The 21,070-nt window shown below is 45.8% G+C and overlaps 1 protein-coding gene across 1 annotated transcript in view; it reads right to left on the reverse strand.

Annotated features, from left to right (window-relative positions):
• Positions 1 to 3,059: 3,059 nt before the first annotated feature.
• The window catches only part of LOC142210326 (lysosomal alpha-glucosidase-like), a 28,151-nt gene continuing 10,140 nt past the window's right edge, over positions 3,060 to 21,070 (reverse strand). Inside the window, exons 4-20 of the mRNA XM_075279404.1 lie at positions 18,298 to 18,463; positions 18,027 to 18,123; positions 17,567 to 17,686; positions 16,258 to 16,376; positions 15,105 to 15,236; positions 14,879 to 14,989; positions 13,610 to 13,723; positions 12,801 to 12,885; positions 12,212 to 12,329; positions 11,998 to 12,131; positions 11,763 to 11,914; positions 11,404 to 11,552; positions 10,245 to 10,386; positions 8,121 to 8,219; positions 7,669 to 7,833; positions 7,397 to 7,549; positions 3,060 to 5,981 (exon numbers count right to left, since the gene is read on the reverse strand). Of these exons, the coding sequence (XP_075135505.1) occupies positions 5,919 to 5,981; positions 7,397 to 7,549; positions 7,669 to 7,833; positions 8,121 to 8,219; positions 10,245 to 10,386; positions 11,404 to 11,552; positions 11,763 to 11,914; positions 11,998 to 12,131; positions 12,212 to 12,329; positions 12,801 to 12,885; positions 13,610 to 13,723; positions 14,879 to 14,989; positions 15,105 to 15,236; positions 16,258 to 16,376; positions 17,567 to 17,686; positions 18,027 to 18,123; positions 18,298 to 18,463 (2,119 nt within the window). The 3' untranslated portion in view covers positions 3,060 to 5,918. The remainder of the gene's footprint in view (positions 5,982 to 7,396; positions 7,550 to 7,668; positions 7,834 to 8,120; positions 8,220 to 10,244; positions 10,387 to 11,403; positions 11,553 to 11,762; positions 11,915 to 11,997; positions 12,132 to 12,211; positions 12,330 to 12,800; positions 12,886 to 13,609; positions 13,724 to 14,878; positions 14,990 to 15,104; positions 15,237 to 16,257; positions 16,377 to 17,566; positions 17,687 to 18,026; positions 18,124 to 18,297; positions 18,464 to 21,070) is intronic.

Here is a 21,070-nt window from a genome sequence, read left to right on the forward strand (position 1 = left end):
GTGTGTGTGTGTGGGGGGGGCTGGACCCTAAAAGCACTTATATGTTCAGGCAGATGAATTTACAACATGTCCTTGTCTTACCTATAGGAAGGTGAACTATAGGTACCCCAATGTTCTGCGCGATTTGCCAAATCTCCTGAATGTAAATAATTGTATATTTTGTGATTTGTTTGCTTGACGCAATAAATATTTTTTCCACTTTTTTGATACTCGCTTGTTATTTCGTGTTCTTTAAAGACATATGAGATTTTTATTAAAGGGGTTGTCCCACAAAGTAAACCAACAAGGACCTCGCCCATAACCAAGCTGAATATGGGCGGGACTTGTGAGGGGCAGCACAGCCATTCACTTCAATGGGAGTTCCGGAGACAGAAGAATGTTGAGCTTCAGGTATCTCCAACACTCCAAATCTGTCCGGCACTTCGAGGGGTTAAGCGCTCTCTGAAGACGTCTCTTTTTTTTCAGTGAGAAACCAAAAAGTAAACTTCATGTTATGTCCCAATCAAAGAAATGTAGAAATCCTGAAATCTGAGCGGTTTGTTTTCCCCGGCCGCCGTGGCCCGTCCTGTACACAATATTTTTATAGTGCAGATGATCTAGTAAAAGTTGGCTATAAATTTGTGGAAGCTGCAAAAATATCTGCCCCCCCCCCCATTATGTCCTCAATTATCCAGCATTTCTAAAAAACATTTTTGAAGTCCCATAAAGTCCTATATGTAAAGGGTGAAAGCCAGTGGCGTAACTAGGAATGGCGGGGCCCCGTGGCGAACTTTTGACATGGGGACCCCCCCCCCCCGACCAACGCCGAAGACCTTGACCGACCCCCCCCTCCTACGCATTTCTGCACATTCTATTTTGCCCCATAGTGGCCCCTGCACACAGTATTATGTCCCTTAGAGGCCCCTGCACACAGTATTATGTCCCTTAGAGGCCCCTGCACACAGTATTATGTCCCATAGTGGCCCCTGCACACAGTATTATGCCCCATAGTGGCCCCTGCACACAGTATTATCCCCCATAGACCCCAGAGTATAATAATCGGAGACCCAGGGGAATAAAAACATAAACTACTGTTACTTACCTGTCCCCTGGCTCCTACGCGGTCTTCTCCGCTGCCTTCTGCGCTGCTGTCCTTGTACAAGGACATCGTACGTCACATGACCCGGGACGCAGGCCAGGTTCATGTGACGTCAGGAAGGAGGCCTGGCAGGATCGTGGAGAGGTAAGCAACATGTTTTTTATGTTTCTTACCTCTCCCGGTCCGCCAATCATTATACTCGGGGATCTGAAAAGACACCCCACCCCGAGTATAATGATAGCAGCGGTAGCAGTTGTCACCGGGCTCCAAATGTCCCAGGCCCTGTGGCAGCTGCCTCCGCTGCTATGGCGGTAGTTACGCCACTTGTGAAAGCCCAGGATTTGGGCTAAAAGGATTACCATTAGGGGTCTGCTACGAAAATCCCGCAATGGTCCTGACCCATTCTAGCAGCCTCTGTGTGTGCCATAAGCTGCTAGTGGACAGGGAGCGTACAGCGCCAATACAAGTATTCCTGGGACCACCACCATACAGTGGACAGGACTGCTTCCCCATGTACTAGCGGCTTCTAGTACCCAAAGAACAGCTGATCTGTGCGGGGTGCAGGGGTCCGACCCTGACAGATCACATACTGATGACCTACCCTTTGGCTAGGTTATCAGTATGAAAAATTAATTTGGGCCCAGAAAACGCCTATAAAGAGGACCGTTCACCAACTCCATCTCTTGCATGCTTCACTGCAACAATTTTTCATGTCTGTTTGCATTTATTGTGAACATCGTAAATATTTTTGTCAAAAGACTTTCATGGTCAGTAGCTTTTCAGACAACGTAGTCTCATTTAATAGATCATGTGATTTTGGATCAAAATGTAATTCAATTTATTAAAAAAAAAAAACCTACAGTTTCTGCCTCTAGATGTGTCCCTTCTTCATAATTTACTGGTCATTCCCTGTTACTAGGGAAAATCTGTCTTTAGAAACCAACAAGTGGCAAGTTCTACTAAGATAGTGAGTGGAGGGGGAGGGACAGGTCTCTCTTTGCAGCCTCTACATGCCTACACACAGAGAGGAGTATGTAGATTGTTAAAGCTAGAGTATCTATGTACTTCCATATACTCCGGACTAGCTGCTTGTGTGAATGCGATTGGACAGTAAGCAGCTTTCCTAGTTATGCTCAGATTTCACTTTTTCTGTCTGGGGGATCTTTTTAGCTGCACCATAGCCCGTATTTGCAGTCCTAGATCTCCTATATTAGAGTCACTTGGGCTTTTCTCAGCCATTTATTGATGTTTTACAGTTACTCCTGGCAGAATTAAAGGTGAGGGCTTATTCTTTCCTATGAGAACTGTGCCTAGGAACTCAGGAGGCCATAGCCTATGCTGCTATGGCAACCCCTCAGAATCTGTGATCTCATCACGGGAGGATCCGAGGGGGCAATCTTGCCCCTGGACCCCTGAATGCCGTGATCGCTAGATACTCCGCCTCCGGCAGCTGGTCCCGCCCCTCGGCCGTGTAATATAACCGAGAACAGGATGTAATGCCGCAGGTACAGCTTCTTTGTCCGCAGCATTACAGCGCCATAATAGTACTGAGCTGAGCGTGAACTATATACATGCAGCGATGTATTATTACGGCGTACAGTGGGAAGGGGTTAAAAAGTAAATTTTGCCCCGAACTTCCTAGTTTGCAGCGTACGCCATACACCAGAAATAGTCACTATGTTGTTGTCTACTCAGCACAAAAATCTTTGGATGTTTCCTGTAATGTGTAGCTCATGGGTCATGGTAAAAAATATTTTTGTCGCAGGTCTTGGGGATAGGAGGTGGCCCAAAATCTTGTCGTGCCTATGTCATAAATGTCACAGATGGAAACACAGAGCACGGAAATCTCTGACCACACCAAGTACCGCTCAGTATCACATCAATAGGAGCCAAAGAGGTAACCTGAATAATCACCGAATGGAAACAGAATCAGATTTGCTCAAAATATAATGAAAAAAATATTTTATTTTGTCACATCAGCAAGTAACAGTGGTGTACAAAAAGCAGCGATGACATTCAAGATGGCGGAAAAGAACCATCCAAAATAAGAATCAAAAATTTACCGAATTCTGCAGATTTTTGTGTCGTTCTATGGAACCCTCCATATAACCGTCTGACCATAGCCGGACCTTATGTAATATGTAACATCTTCAGAATTTTGGCAGTCAAAAAGTGGCATAAAAGCGATGGGAACTTTCCCCCCCACCTGCGCTTGTACTGCCAGGAATCCCGCCATGATGCCACCAAGGGCCATATATTCCGCTTAAGTTCACTTTGCTGGGGTCCGTTTTTCTGTTCTGTTAAAGGAACGGTTCCGTTAAACGACGGACACCAATGGATCCCAAGGAACCGCATTGACTAATGGACTCTATCTGGTGTCCACTACGGTACCCAACGAAAGGGACCTTTTGGACAACAATTTTTTAGCAGACTGACGCAGGACTATAGTAAACAATAACGTATGTAAACTTGGCCTTACAGAAACTAGTTTCTAGCAGCCAGATAGTGGCCACCCACCTTAAAGGTGTTGGTTGTCCCCGAAAATCTGAAGCCAACCCAGTGCAGAGTCCATGGGTATGTGGAACCTGCCAAACAAAGAAGATCTACGACTAGTCCTTCATCTCCCCCTGCAGCGGCCACTACAATATAGAATCTGGTGACCATCATGGATGGACCGGACCCGCCATTATGGAAGTCACCAAGTCTTGTTCTCCATTTTTTTTTTTTTCATAGAGAGGGTCAAGAACAGTAGACTCGCCCTCCATCACGGTCTATGTGCCCCAATACATCATGAAGAGTCAACCTCTCTGAGATTTCATATGTGAAAAGATGACCAAAAAAACTGCAGTAATATTAGAGGACAGTTTGCAGTTTCTGAACATAGCCCTAGACACATCGTAACAGAAAATGTCGACTGCCCAATAAAGCTGCCAAAGCAAAATTACCAGATGGACAATACAAGTAAGAGAAGGTAAAATATAGCAAGGTAAAAAAAATTCCAAAAACTAATTTTTGATGCAATTTCCAGTGCAACAGACTAAGTCTAAAGTATACTCGTCTTAAAAGGGAACCTGTCACGTAGAACATGGTGGCTGATGACCAAGTGGCAGGATATAGAACAGAATGAGGGAGAGTTTTATCAGAAATGTTCTAGCATGTTATTTATTTAAATCCCTCCTCTTTCTACACATAGGAGTCTAGTGGGCAGTCTTACTTAGTGAGTGGAATACAGTGGGCGGTCTTACTTAGTGAGTGGAATACAGTGGGCGGTCCTACTTGGTGAGTGGAATACAGTGGGCGGTCCTACTTGGTGATTGCAATCCAGTGGGCGGTCCTATTTAGTGATTAGAATCCGGTGGGCGGTCCTACTTAGTGATTGGAATCCAGTGGGCGGTCCTACTTAGTGATTGGAAGCCAGTTGGCGGCCTTACTTAGTGATGGGAATCCGGTGAGTGGTCCTACTTAGTGATTGGAATCCGGTGGGCGGTGCTACTTAGTGATTGGAATCCGGTGAGTAGCCCTATTTAGTGATTGGAAGCCGCTTGGCGGCCCTACTTAGTGATGGGAATCCAGTGAGCAGTCCTACTTAGTGATTAGAATCCGGTGGGTGGTCCTACTTAGTGATTGGAATCCGGTGGGCGGCCCTACTTAGTGATTAGAATCCAGTGGGCGGTCCTACTTAGTGATTGGAATCCGGTGGGCGGTCCTACTTAGTGATTGGAATCCGGTGGGCGGTCCTACTTAGTGATTGGAATCCGGTGGGCGGTCCTACTTAGTGATTGGAATCCGGTGGGCGGTCCTACTTAGTGATTGGAATCCGGTGGGCGGTCCTACTTAGTGATTGGAATCCGGTGGGCGGTCCTACTTAGTGATTGGAATCTGGTGGGTGGTCCTACTTAGTGATTAGAATCTGGTGGGCGGTCCTACTTAGTGACTGGAATCCAGTGGGCGGTCCTACTTCCGGTGGGAAGTCTCAGTGAGTGACAGTAGGACCGCCTACTGGACTCCAAAGAACTGAGAGCTCAGATTTAAATAAATATATTACAAAGTATACTGGAACAAAATTGACAAAACTCCACATCAGTCTCGGCCCATCCCCCTCTATAATCTGCCGTCTGTAGATCTGACAACATATCCAATGTGCCATAAATGCTTAAAGTATTACACCCGCAAAATCTGTTATTCTATAGCCTGCTTGAGAGATATGATAGAAGTTGTAGCGCAGGTAGTTTCTGGCCGATGGCTATATTTGGGAGTTATGTGCTCTCTCTGGGTCCTCAGATGTGTCACATGACCATCAGACTCTCCAGCAGACGCAGCATCTTATGTGTGGTTCGGTCATGTGACACACTTGAGGACCAGAATGAAGTGAAAACCTCAATTTATCCCTTTAAATTTTGACTATCCTAAACGTTCCCTTACAGCAGCATCTCACGTAACACAGTTCTTTGCATCCGTCATTAGGCTCTGCTCCACCGATTCCGCTGCAGTCGGAGCAATTATTCATGTTACTTTCAGCACAATTGCGCCCTCTACTGTCAGGTGGGTGGTCCTAGGTTGGAGGAGAAAGACAAAGACCGCCCACCTGACGGCAAAGAGCATAACTTTGCTGAAAAAAATTTTAAAAAATGGATTGCTCAGGAACGGTGGGGGCTAGAGAAAAAATTCCATCTGCTCCAGAATCAATGGTGCGCAGACTATTGAAGAATGCAAAGAGGTGGTGAAAGGTCTTCTTGAACAATTTCAAGTGCAAAACAAAAACAACAACAACAAAAAAAACATATTTAAAGAAACTTCTGAACTCGGAAGACTTCCTATTTCCTGAGGTTGAGCAGCAGAATCAAGACCAAGTAATCGAAAACTGAATTCCTATTTGGAGACAGAGCTTCGATACGATCAAAACCTGTAAATAAATAAATTAAAAAAATTAATGATGATGATGATGATGACGATTTATGTTACATCTTGTCAGAGGCCAATTCACACTGCATGGCTACTGTATGTCTGAGACACTTCTGAAGGATTCTTGATATACGTCCCCCATGCACGTTTCCAGTACATCACCTCTAGGCCCCATGTTTGAAACTTTTTTGGGCGAGTGAACAGGGGCCTATGGATAGGTCTGATTTATACGCTGGGAGTTTTTCTGGCTTCGTGCTAATTCAGACAGCTTTAACGCATCTGGTCTAATGATCAAAACGTACAGTACAATAGCGTTCTATGAGGCTTCTAGTTCAGGCCATCAGACCCACCATCAATAACTCTGACCCGCTGACACTAACACGCCTGTCTGCTCTGCACAAGTCACGCCAGGACTTCCTATAATGGCATGGACAAGTTTTCCATGGGGAAGACACAAAGTCCTATCGTAGCTACTTCTGATCACTAGACAGTTATAATAAAGGAGCTAGCAGATCGTTACATTGTCCCCAGCAAACATGGATGGCACTGTCTCTAGCTGCCCTACATTGTCCCCAGCAAACATGGATGGCACTGTCTCTAGCTGCCCTACATTGTCCCCAGCAAACATGGATGGCACTGTCTCTAGCTGCCCTACATTGTCCCCAAGCAGGCATGGATGGTACTGTCTCTAGCTGCCCTACATTGTCCCCCAGCAGACATGGATGGTACTGTCTCTAGCTGCCCTACATTGTCCCCCAGCAGACATGGATGGTACTGTCTCTAGCTGCCCTACATTGTCCCCCAGCAGACATGGATGGTACTGTCTCTAGGTGCCCTACATTGTCCCCCAGCAGACATGGATGGTCTCTAGCTGCCCTACATTGCCCCCCCCAGCAAGCACAGATGGTACTGTCTCTAGCTGCCTATGTGATGCTGTGCTGAGACATCATGGGATTGATAACATAGTACAGGGACAGAAATCCAGGTGTAACACACAATCCGGTGAGGGTCAAAGGATGGAATAAATAGGTTTTCTCTGCAGCGCTTCTTTAACACTAGGTTCACATTAGCATTTGGTTTCTGTCCTTCAAGTCCGAAGAACGGATACCCTGTCCGCCTAAAAAAGTGGTTACCTGCAGAAACCGGCAGACGCCATAGACTATAATGGGGAGCAGCAGGTTTCGACTGGCGGATTCGCCTGAACGCTAGTGAGAACCTAGTGCAAGTAGATATAGAGGAAATTTTCTGAAATTTCTGTATGGGATGCTCCTGCTCAAGTCAAAGCTGATCCCGGTACAATATGGGCAAAATGCCGAGATATTGTGACATCACAAAAACAGACAAATAATATTCTAGAATATGCAATATCCCAAAGAGGGGGGGAAAAAAAAAAAAAAAAAATCACACGTTCCATACCTTGGTATCCGACCTGAATGCAAAATTATCGGTGGGCTCTTGATTTACCAGAACCTTCTTGGGAGGGTTTGCTAGCCCGTATATGTGCACGGATTCCAGGGTGAGGTTGTCTGCGGCACTGTTCACATGAACCAGCTCACTCACAAGGGCGTTCTGTGACAAGGAACCAATGTCAGCGGACAGGTATCCAGTATAGACCGTATAGATCACAGGTATCATGACAGTATGTGACAGTGTAGCTTTCATGTGTGACACCTCAGGGCGATACTTACATTCGCAGCAATAAACACCACCTGCGTATAATCCATCCTGTCAAAAGTCGCCAAACTGTCGCCGTCATCCCAGAAGAGATCGCCCTGCGCAAATCCCTCCGGGGTAAGGGCCACGACTAGGGTCAGACTGTTCCTGCGAGTCTCCTCTGTAGTCATACCTGGCATCTGCATCCAAAGACAACATGCTTAAAGGGGTTGAAAATATTGACCCCCACCGACCAGCTGTTCCCAGGTTTACATACACAGAGAATGGAGCAGGATGCAGACAGGGCTATTCTCAGTGGTATGACTAAATTGACAAGTGGGCGGTACGATTTTACTTTGTACAAGATCACTGACTGGACAGTATCAGATTGCGTACGGACACCAAAAAATGGCCGATTTTTAACCAAGTCTTTAGGTTAATCATATTTTTGCAGTAAACTGCACAGAGCTATTGAGGCTCATCTTACCTGTACAGGCAGAATATGGCCGCCTCTAACATGGACGTTAATCGTACTCATCGGTGCTGGGAGATCGATCCACTGGCCCTTGCTTGTAATCTGGGCACCCTGAGGATCAGAAGAAACATCCTGTAAATGCTTTATATAGAGTATGACCGCCATATACAAGAATATTAGTCCACCAATATGTCCGCTCCTCACTACAAGGACACTGGTCAGACCCGCACTCTGATATCAAGTGAGAACAGCCAATACCCAAAATAATTGCTAGAAAGGTCAAGTCGATACGTCCATGACAATGTCCAAATATAGCTTAGACCTTAAAGAGCACCAACTTTTTGCATCCTTCTATAGACACCGCACCACTGATTCTGGCATAGTCGGATTTTTTTCTCTAGCCCCCACCATTCCTGAGCAATCATTTCTGATCGTTTCAGCCCAGTTATGCTCTCTACTGTCAGGTGGGCGGTTCTGGCCTGAAACAGAAAGATAGGGCCCGCCCACCTGAAGTGTACTGAAATGAACAGCATTGATTGCTCAGGAATGGCGGGGGCTAGAGAAAAAATTCCAACTGTGCTGGAATCAGTGGAGCTGCGTTGCAAAGGGGGTGGTGAAATCCCAAGCGGATAGAACACCAAAAAAAAAAAAAAAAAACAAAAACAGATCTTATTACTTTATTAGTTGAAGCAGCAAAAGTGATTGTTTCACACTACTGGATACAACCTGTAACTCCCTCTATAGCGCATTGGGTAGACAAAAAAAAAAAAAAAAAACACACCAAATTGCGCGGTTTGAGGAATTGTTAAGCTGGTCTAGAGGTACGCATGATAAATTTAAGAAAATATGGTTGCCATGGCTCAGACACCACAACAACATTACCTTCAGATGCTTGACCTCTTGTAGAGGGAAGTCCCCCTCCCCCTTTCTCCCTTGTGCTGAAAAAGCCCCCCTCGGCTTATACTCAAGTCAGCAAATTTTTTTTTTTTTTTTTTATTTTTTTTTTTTGGGGGGGGGTGGTCTATGACCAGCCGCAATATCAATGTATAGAATCTCCCATAAAATAGTGGGGGGAAAAAAAGAAGCTTTAAAAAAAAATACAGAATTAAAAGTTGTAAATCCCTCCTTTCCCTAGAATACATATAAAAGTAGAAAATTACTGTGAAACACAAACACATTAGGTATCCCTGTGTCTGACAGTGCCCGGTCTACTGAATATAGGGGATCTGCAGTGCTCCTGTTCCGTCGGGAAGGGGTTAATAGGAGCACTGTAGATCCCCTATATTCAGCCAGACTGAATTCCAAGTGGGGGGAAAAAAAACAGTCCTCAAGCTCAGGGAAGGGGCAGACAGACAACCAAAACACCCCCCCCCCCCTCCCCAGCAACTACTGCACCCAAAAACTCCAACCATTTTAATTTTTGAAATTTTCCAGTAGCTGCTGCATTTCCCCCCTAGGCTTATACTCGAGTCAATAAGTTTTCCCAGTTTTTTGTGGTAAAATTAGGGGGGTCGGCTTATACTCGAGTATATACGGTAATCTAACTAAAAATTCAGTAGAACGTGTAATTTTTTGATTGACGTTCCTACTCGAACACCTCGGTGGGCAGCCGTCCTTATAGGAGCATGTATAGGGAGAGGTGGTCAGTCACCGAGTAGGATCATCCAATGGACTTCTGGGTAGGATGAGGCACAATTCACGTGGTTGGTAATGGTTTTGCAACTAGTTTGCAACTCTCAAATCCTTATTATACTGTATATTATAGGATGTCTTCAGTCCCCAGAGTATAAGTGGAGGCCCCAGGGTGTCATGAAAAAATTACTCCTTTTCCCTCACTTCTCCGTTGTTTGTCCTTGGGCGTCTTGGTGGAGGAACCTCTGAGGCCTATCATTGGACTTCTGTGGTCTTCCAACCTCCTGGGTGATGTCAAAGGGCCTGGAGGACCACTGAAGACAACAGGGAAAGGACACCAGACGCCATGAGGGATCTCGGGAGAGGTGAGGGATTACTATACCCTGGGGTCTGAAGAAACCCTGGAGTATAATAATGGAACGTCTGGTCAAGACAGAAGAAGTTCAATCTGAAACTAAACTGGTGGAAGACCCTTTTGAAACACGATGTAGATGTGGCACTCACCGTTAGCAGGGCAAACCAGGATCCCGCAGGAAAGTAGCCATTTACTTCAGTCTTTCCCTGCTCGAGGACTGGGGTGATCAACAGAGAATCTCCCCAAAGGAACTGACGGTCAATTGTCCAAGTGTTTGGGTCAGTAGGAAACCTTAACAAGAGAAAAAAATTCAGATCCTGATAAACCGTGTGTGTGTGTAATATATAATATACATAGATGGGGCTTCTACTCCGACACATTAGGACAGAGACTGTGGTACTTAGTCACAGGACTAGCCCTTTAATGAAGAAGGGCAAATACACATTTACGTATACAGTCCAAGTAATATGATCCAAGTGGTATCACATATCCCAGGACGCCAGCAAGTTGGCTGAACCACACTCACCATAACCTAGTGATCTACGATGATGTGAGATCCAGCCTATCCGCAGGACTACTGTGCTTTACTGAAATGATGCTGTGAGTATAGGACGGTAGACCTGCGGGCTGGAGGTCACAGCGTCATACACTATTGATGTAGTGAGTTCAGTTCAACCAAGATCCAGACTACGAGACAACGCTGCTTGGCACCACAAAATTTCAGATTTACTCTTTTTGGATATGGTTTTTCAAGGCTGGAGAGAATCGGTTGAGAAATTGAAATGTAGTAGCCACTACTACACCTCTTGGAATGGTCTTGCCATTTCACCAAAACAGCTGTGACCCATTGTTGTAGGCACTCAAGACCACCAAACCTGTCCAACATTAAAGGGGTATTCCCATCTCAGCCAATCATGGGGGAAATCAGAATACAACAAGTGTTGAGGTCGTGGCCAAAAGACTGGGGAGTTATGGGAATGGCCGAACGCAGCCGTGCTACGTTGTTTCCATAATTCCCATACAAGTAGATGTGAGCTACAGATACAGCACAGCACAGCGAGCTACGTCATTTCCATATCTCCTAACACTTAGGAAAATGGGTATGAAAGACTGAGATGAGAATACCCCTTTAACCCTTTCAACATACTGGGCTACAATAGCTCTTCTGTAGGACTTTACCATATGGGCCCAAGCATCAGTCCACCTTGGGCATCCATTACCCCACCAGCAGATCACCATTTGTCCTTCCTTGGATTACTTTAACAAGGGTCTCAAGCAAGGCAGTACAGCACTCCCGAAATGACTTACTCAAGAAAAAGCGCACGAGCCACCGTCTCTCCCAAACTGTGCGCCTTATGGAACAACGTGTAGAGATAAGGGAGCAGAGAATATCGAATGTTCAAAGCGTTCCTTATGGCAACTTGGGAATCCTTCGAAAATACATATGGCTCTTGTGACTGAAAAATAAAATTTTGCGAAAAATTAGAGACAAAGTTCAATACCGGAGTTATGTTAAACCTATGTGTGAGTTTCTGTTCTTCTGGTCCGTCAGAGATCACAAAAATAGAGGACACAAAATGGAGCCCAAGGGAATCCCTTGACTCTAAGATGGTCCATCAGGTGTCCATTATTCTTAACGATAATTGATCATCGCAGTATTGTCTTACCTGAGCGTTGAGATTGTTATGATTTCTCATAAATGGGTAGAACGCACCAAGTTGACTCCATCGCACGCATAACTCTTCATTTGTGTTCCCATCGAAACCACATATGTCCGCCCCAACCAAGGGGACGCCGTACATGTTGAAAAGCAGAATGGCTGAAAAGGTGTAACAAGATATACAAGATAAGATAGCGCGGGCGTGGATATGTTTTTGTGTAATGTTTGATAACCCATCCTACCTGGTACGGAGTAGTAGAGCTGCTCCCAAGAACTGTGCACATCACCGGTCCAATGACCCGCGTAGTGGCCATGACCAGAAAACGTGGATCTCGATATAACAAAAGGCCGTTTTCCCCGAACCTTTATCAAAGCGCTACGAAGAAACGTAAAAAGCTTTCGTCATGAGACACATTGTACAATAGACACGAGGTGGGATCTTCTCTGGTCACTTACTGGTGGGATGCGATGGCCTCAGACAGTCCATATAGATTGTGAAGGTTATAATGGGATGAGAGATGTTGCTGACTTGAAGCACAGAGCGTAGCGTGTAGTAATGAGTCTCCCACAACCGCTGGAACATAAGCACAATACAGACTATGACCATCGGCGGCGGTGGCCCCTGCTTTAGGCGATTTTGGCGGCAACTCTCTTCACGCAACCAGGGTCAGCCAGTTATTCCTTCACAAATGTTAGTGAATAGAATCTCATGGTGACCCAGAAGGTGATGCGATTTCAAGTCAAACACTGCTCGACTTGAAGTCACATCACCCTCAGGGATTGTTATAGGACTCCATTCACTAACAGGGGTAGCAGTCAAAATCTTGGCGGAGCCCTAGTCATACGGTGTTATGATGGATTTAAGCCCTCTTGTACTCTTTCGCCGGTTTTGCTGCGGAGAGCTCAAAAAGCTAACCAGCGCTCACGGCCGGACTCGGCATAACAGGTCTCAGTCTTCTGCAACCTGATAACAGAGTCCAGACGCTGGTGTGAACCCAGCGTAACATGTATTAATCACATCGGTTCAAGATCATGAAAAACTTACCTGGAACATAGGGGGGATTTTCTAGATTATTGTCGGGGCAGCCGTCTACTGAACCAGGGACAAAATTAGAGGGTTCGTTCATGTCCTGTGAGAGAAATGGAAGACTGGAGTAAATGGCAGGAATAATATGCCCTTCAACTCTCCTTGTCTCAGAATAAAGAAGAAGTTCTTCGGAACATTAGCAGATTTGTTAAAAAGAATAGCAGTGCAGATGTGAAGAGTGTGGGACTACCGGTTACCCAGGTTATCAGGGGCGTAACCATCAGGGTAGCAGCAGAGGCGGCTGCCACAGGGCCCAAGACATTAGGGGATCCGGCGACAGCTGTTACCGCTGCAGTAACGGGACCTATTTACTTGTGCGAAGTCCCTGATGTCACATGGCCGGGCCTGCGTACTTATGCGTCGCGACGCAGGCCCGGATCAAGCGATGTCCCATACGTCATTGTGGATGGCTGACGTCAGCAGGGACCGCACCGGGGCCAGGGATAGGTAAGTAACAGTGTCTTTTTAAGTCTGTACCCTTTCCTGGGTCTCGGATTATTATACTTGGGCCCCCCCCCCATATAATAATTGTTCATGGGTTTCCACAATGAAGCATAATACTGTGTACAGGACCACTATGGGGCATAATACTGTGTGCAGGAATGCAGGGGGGGGGGGGGGTTGGCCGGTCAGGGTCTTCGGCATTGGTCAGGGGGGGAAGGGGGCATGTCAAAACTTTGCCATGGGGCCCACCATTCCTAGTTACACTACTGCAGGTTAAAGTTTTCTCCCCACCTCATGGAGCCCTATATAGATTAACTACTTACTATCCACATGCCATCAAAAGGCACCTGCTCGTGGAAGCTCTGCACCATATCGTACCACCAATGAAACGTCTCCGGGTTTGTAAAATCAGGAAACACCGTTAGACCCGGCCAGACCTACGAGAGGAGAAAACGTCACCAACTCAAGACCTTTAGAAGGAAGACAACAGACAATCTCTAGTGCCACCTATAGGCAACAACCATAGAAGTCAGTGAGCGACCCAGCAAAGCGTCTTCAACCCGACATGTCAGCAGTTTCTTGCCTCTTCTTGACTTACGGCTCATTCACATTTGCGCCCGATCTCCGTCTGTTGCATGTCCGACTTTGTGTCCGGTTAAAATAAAACGGTTTCGCCGCTGAGAGCACATAACGCTCACCGGCGCTCACCGGCGGACAGTTTCCAAACCCATTCAAATGAATAGGTTTGAAAACGGACTGCAGGTTTCCGTCTCCTGTCCAGTTTCGGGCAGGAAACAGAAACCTGCAAAACGGAGGCCGGGGCGCAGATGGTAACCCGGCCTTAGAAAGTTTTTTCCCTAAGGCCTCGTGCAACCGGCTGCAATTTTATCCTCAATGGCGGACACAAGTACATTTCAATGGGCCCATATACACATCTGCCATAGTATTTGCAGCTGGGTGTCCAGGATGCCTTTAAGAGCCACAAATACTGGAGCGAGTCCAATTCCTGTCTGAATTTGCATCTTGGTTCATTCAATAGAATGGATGGGTCAATGAAAACCACGCGACACCCGCAGACTGCACACGGTTGCATGCTAATGTGCAGATTCCTCCCCCATAAATACCCCATATACTAGGTGAATCTCCTTTATGAGTGCTAGTGCTCCACAAAGCTATAGAAGGTCACATATGAAATCATGCAGGGGCAACACAGTGGCTCAGTGGTTAGCACTGCAGCCTTGCAGCACTGGAGTCCTGGGTTTGAATCCCGCCAGGAACAACATCCGTGTTTGCGTGGATTTCCTCCCATTCTACAAAGACATACTGATAGGGAAAAAAAAAAATGTATATTGTGATCCCTATATGTATATCCCTATATGGGGCTCACAATCTACATAAAACCAAAACCAAAACACATAAGAAATCATACAGTTCTCACACTGGCCAGCAGAGGGCAGCAGAGCACTCCATAGGATTTCTCATATATCACTGACTATACACAAGTGGCATTTACAGGGATAGGACTGTATATAGGAGTGTAATATACGTTGCAATGCAGCACTGTGCAAAAAATAAAAAAGCACGTCACGTACCTTCCCCACCAGCGGCTGGCCAGTTGCATTTTTAATAAAAACGTCTCTTTTTAGTCCATCGTCGTAGGGTAGGTAAGTACCAGGAGGGCCTGTAGTGCTGATGGCCGGATCCTAAAGGATACAAACATATAGATACAGATACATAGATATAGATATACAAATTAGAGACCGGTGAACTCCATGTCTCCGGATAGCCCCCGCCCTGTGATAGACGACACTTTCTTACCACAATCATGACATATTTAAGTCCTTGCGCGTGGAAATCGTCCACCATGGCACGATAATCCCCAAAGCGTTCTTTGTCGTACGTAAAGTCTCGATAGTGGTCCATGTAGTCAATGTCGTTCCATTGCACGTCCTGGAAAACATCGCAACGACTATTGCATTATAATATTCTTCAGACTACCAGAGCACAGTGGCCATTATACAGAAGGAGCTGACCAGAGGGGCTACAGAGGGGGCTACAGGGGGGCTCCGGGGATTTTATCTACACATTATTGTGATCTGGACTTTTGCTTTAAACATGAAACCTTCTCATCCATCTCAATCATCCATAATCCAATGAACATTGCACCGAGCTGACAAATGTGAGGTCGAGGATCAGATTCGGAGCCATCACTGTAACGGGTTTATCATGATGGAGCACTTTGTGAATCCGCTGGTCGGACAGCTGAGCCTTCAGCTCCAGGAATCCCTGAGGAGCGACCGAATCAATGTCATTCAAAGGCCCCTGAAAAGTGTGGCGTCGGCTTCTTTAAGGATAACGTAGGACTGACCATATTACTGGTGACGCCTCGTGCGGCATTATTAGATTTCAGGGTGCACAGTAAGTATATGGTGGTCATCGCCATCATCGTCACCTTACTAGATGATCTACTGATATAAGAGGACGCCACGGACTATTGTACATGCAACAATAACATATACATTAAGGCCAAAGCCACCAGATATGTATATATGTCTGTTACTTGTAGTCCCACCATCCCAAGAGTCCCCGCACCTGTAGCTAAGGAGAATAGTGGCCAAGTGTGCACAGCTTTACTAATGTCTACGGGAGTTATGGAAACAGCTAAGTATTATCACATAGAAGTATATGGACACCCCTCCATTTGTAGTGACTAGGGGTCATGAGTTGGGGGTCCCCCATTTTAAAGCCAAATGCAGGTTCAAGAAGTGGGAACCACATTTATAAGCCAAGTATAGCGTATACTGTACAGATACAGAGGAACAGACATGGAGACACAGAGACCAACAGAAAGAGACAGAGGCATAGAAACACAGAAACAAACAGAAAGAGACAGAGACTACACCGTCATAGAGCAAGGTCGTGTAACCAGACAACAAGTGCGACTATGAGACTGTGACTTGTCTCCTCTCACCAATGGCATACTGGCTTTGCTCATATTTCTGACAACCTCCCGGGTCATATTTGATGTTGAATATCCCCAGCGACAGAGATGGAATCCAAGACCCCAGAGGGGAGGCATAAAGGGAAGTCCTGGAGAAACAGCAGAGCCGTGGTTATGTCCGGCATCACATATGTGGGACACAAATTATAGATTATTAACAAAAAAATGTATCTAAAATTTATCTAAACTATAGAATAACTTGTGACATCAATAAATATTATATTCTACTTTATTAAATGGATTTTGATTCCTTTCTGGGTTGAAATCCACTTCAAGACCCACTAGTGAAGTATATTTATTAATATCAGATATGATACCAAAAGTAAAATAACAAAAAACAAAAAAAAACAAACCTAACAGTATTCTACACTTTGTTTTATAGCTAAGAACCTATCTATAAAACATAGTGTAGAACACTGTCAGGGCTCCTAGGACTATACATATCTATAAAACATAGTGTAGAACACTGTCAGGGCTCCTAGGAACCGATCTATAAAACATAGTGTAGAACACTGTCAGGGCTCCTAGGAACCGATCTATAAAACATAGTGTAGAACACTGTCAGGGCTCCTAGGAACCGATCTATAAAACATAGTGTAGAACACTGTCAGGGCTCCTAGAAACCTATCTATAATACATAGTGTAGAACACTGTCAGGGCTCCTAGGAACCTATCTATAAAACATAGTGTAGAACACTGTCAGGGCTCCTAGGAACCTATCTATAAAACATAGTGTATAACACTGTCAGGGCTCCTAGGAACCGATCTATAAAACATAGTGTAGAATACTGTCAGGGCTCCTAGGAACCTATCTATAAAACATAGTGTAGAATACTGTCAGGGCTCCTAGGAACCTATCTATAAAACATAGTGTAGGACACTGTCAGGGCTCCCAGGAACCTATCTATAAAACATAGTGTAGGACACTGTCAGGGCTCCTAGGAACCTATCTATAAAACATAGTGTAGAACACTGTCAGGGCTCCCAGGAACCTATCTATAAAACATAGTGTAGAATACTGTCAGGGCTCCTAGGAACCTATCTATAAAACATAGTGTAGAATACTGTCAGGGCTCCTAGGAACCTATCTATAAAACAGTTTAGAACACTGTCAGGGCTCCTTTTTATTTTAATATAAAATTAAACTTTACTTTGAATTTTTCCAACACTGCTATGTAACTATGACCGCCAAGCAACCAAGAAATGTTAACCCTTCCATGTACCCCAGATATATACAGTAGCAGACCAAGTCCCTTCTAATACATGTTGTTTTTCTTACCAATTACATTATGATATTGGCGGATCACAGACTTGGGCTCTGGACCTAAAAACACATAAAAGTCCAAAATGCCTCCAATAGTTCTCCAGGTGAGGGCTGGGGTGGGCTGAAGGAGAACATCTAGGCAAAAACATTGGGAGAAAAAAATAATACAGTTAATGCGGTAATTGTGGACTAATTCAACCCAATAATATTAGTAATAAGTTAGTCTCAGTTCTATTTGGAAGTCTCATACAAGAGAATGGAGACAATGGGGCATGTGTGGCCCTCTCTCATTGACTTGTGGCTACAATCAGAGCCCCATTCTCAAGATAGATGGAGATGCCATCGCTGTGACTGGCATCGATCAGGCATATTCCGAGATGGAAATATCCCTTCAATATTCCAAAAAGTTCAGTTAAAGCTGCAAGAGATATACACAAGGACATGACACCCATGGGAAATCCAGACTAGGACTTACCCATGGCATTGCTGTTCAGCAGGAAGACTCCGTGAGCAGAACCGTCTTTTTCCAAAGCCAAGTAGAACGGATGAGAACCGTACAAATTGGTTTCCTTCTACAAAAGCAACAGAAAAAACCTGAACCTACTGTAGAAAATCCTGAGCCCTGCAGAACGTTCTAGAGACACCATGTAGATGGCCAAGGTCATCTCTACAGATCTGGAGATACTCAGGACTACGATTCCAACCATCCCAATATCAGGTCATCACCAGTGCCCGACCTGCCTTACCTGAGGATTTATATCTCTGTTCCAAAAAGTTAGTTGGGACCAATTAGTGTTTAGGTTAAGAGAGGTCAGATGCTCCCCCAGACCATATATATAGTGAGAGGGAAGGGTTGTGGAGATCTGTAAGAACTGATCAGCATACAGAAGTGGAGCCAAGCCCGTATTCACACTGCAAAGGACAAAAAGGAACAATAACACAGTTAGAGAAAATGGTATCAAATCCAGGGGGTCGTGGTGCGGCCGAGGAGATAAAGTATGGCAAGGAAGATTGGAATTCAATTGGTGACTATTACACAATTTCTGGTTGTGGGTAACACGGAAAATCCCTATAGCATGATTGGTCAAAGCGGTCTTATGAACGAGCTCCACCCATTAGACATAGGCACGCCCCATAGACTCATTAGACATAGGCACGCCCCATAAACCCATTAGACATAGGCACGCCCCATAGATTCATTAGACATAGACACGCCCCATAGACTCATTAGACATAGACACGCCCCACAAACTCATTAGACATAGGCACGCCCCATAGACTCATTAGACATAGACACGCCCCATAGACTTCTTAGACATAGACACGCCCCACAAACTCATTAGACATAGGCACGCCCCATAGACTCATTAAACATAGGCACACCCCATAGACTCATTAGACATAGACACGCCCCATAGACTCATTAGACATAGGCACGCCCCATAGACATAGGCACGCCCCATACACTCATTAGACATAGGCACGCCCCAGACTCATTAGACATAGGCACGCTCCATAGACTCATTAGGCATAGGCACGCCCCATAGACTCATTAGACATAGGCACGCCCCATAGACTCATTAGACATAGGCACGCCCCATAGACTCATTAGACATAGGCACGCCCCATAGACTCATTAGACATAGGCACGCCCCATAGACTCATTAGACATAGGCACGCCCCATAGACTCATTAGACATAGGCACGCCCCATAAACCCATTATACATAGGCACCCATACACCCATTAGACATAGGCACCCATACACCCATTAGACATAGGCACGCTCCATAGACTCATTAGACATAGGCACCCATACACCCATTAGACATAGGCACGCCCCATAGACTCATTAGACATAGGCACGCCCCAGACTCATTAGACATAGGCACGCTCCATAGACTCATTAGGCATAGGCACCCATACACCCATTAGACATAGGCACGCCCCATACACTCATTAGACATAGGCACGCCCCAGACTCATTAGACATAGGCACGCTCCATAGACTCATTAGGCATAGGCACGCCCCATAGACTCATTAGACATAGGCACGCCCCATAGACTCATTAGACATAGGCACGCCCCATAGACTCATTAGACATAGGCACGCCCCATAGACTCATTAGACATAGGCACGCCCCATAGACTCATTAGACATAGGCACGCCCCATAGACTCATTAGACATAGGCACGCCCCATAAACCCATTATACATAGGCACCCATACACCCATTAGACATAGGCACCCATACACCCATTAGACATAGGCACGCTCCATAGACTCATTAGACATAGGCACCCATACACCCATTAGACATAGGCACGCCCCATAGACTCATTAGACATGTGCACGCCCCATACACCCATTAGACATAGGCACGCCCCATACACCCATTAGACATAGGCACGCCCCATACACCCATTAGACATAGGCACGCCCCATACACCCATTAGACATAGGCACGCCCCATACACCCCTTAGACATAGGCACGCCCCATACACCCCTTAGACATAGGCACGCCCCATACACCCCTTAGACATACGCACCCATACACCCCTTAGACATACGCACCCATACACCCATTAGACATAGGCATGCCCCATAGACTCATTAGACATAGGCACGCCCCATAGACTCATTAGACATAGGCACGCCCCATAGACTCATTAGACGTAGGCACGCCCCATAGACTCATTAGACATAGGCACGCCCCATAGACTCATTAGACATAGACATGCCGCATACACCCATTAGACATAGGCAAGCCTCATAGACTCATTAGACATAGGCACGCCCCATAAACCCATTATACATAGGCACCCATACACCCATTAGACATAGGCACGCCCCATAGACTCATTAGACATAGGCACGCCCCATAGACTCATTAGACATAGGCACGCCCCATACACCCATTAGACATAGGCACGCCCCATACACCCATTAGACATAGGCACGCCCCATACACCCCTTAGACATAGGCACGCCCCATACACCCCTTAGACATAGGCACGCCCCATACACCCCTTAGACATACGCACCCATACACCCCTTAGACATACGCACCCATACACCCATTAGACATAGGCATGCCCCATAGACTCATTAGACATAGGCACGCCCCATAGACTCATTAGACATAGGCACGCCCCATAGACTCATTAGACGTAGGCACGCCCCATAGACTCATTAGACATAGGCACGCCCCATAGACTCATTAGACATAGACATGCCGCATACACCCATTAGACATAGGCAAGCCTCATAGACTCATTAGACATAGGCACGCCCCATAAACCCATTATACATAGGCACCCATACACCCATTAGACATAGGCACGCCCCATAGACTCATTAGACATAGGCACGCCCCATAGACTCATTAGACATAGGCACGCCCCATAAACTCATTATACATAGGCACCCATACACCCATTAGACATAGGCACGCCCCATAGACTCATTAGACATAGGCACGCCCCATAGACTCATTAGACATAGGCACGCCCCATAGAC

Source organism: Leptodactylus fuscus, chromosome 6 (assembly GCF_031893055.1).
Source record: "Leptodactylus fuscus isolate aLepFus1 chromosome 6, aLepFus1.hap2, whole genome shotgun sequence".
In the NCBI taxonomy this organism is placed as follows: domain Eukaryota; kingdom Metazoa; phylum Chordata; class Amphibia; order Anura; family Leptodactylidae; genus Leptodactylus; species Leptodactylus fuscus.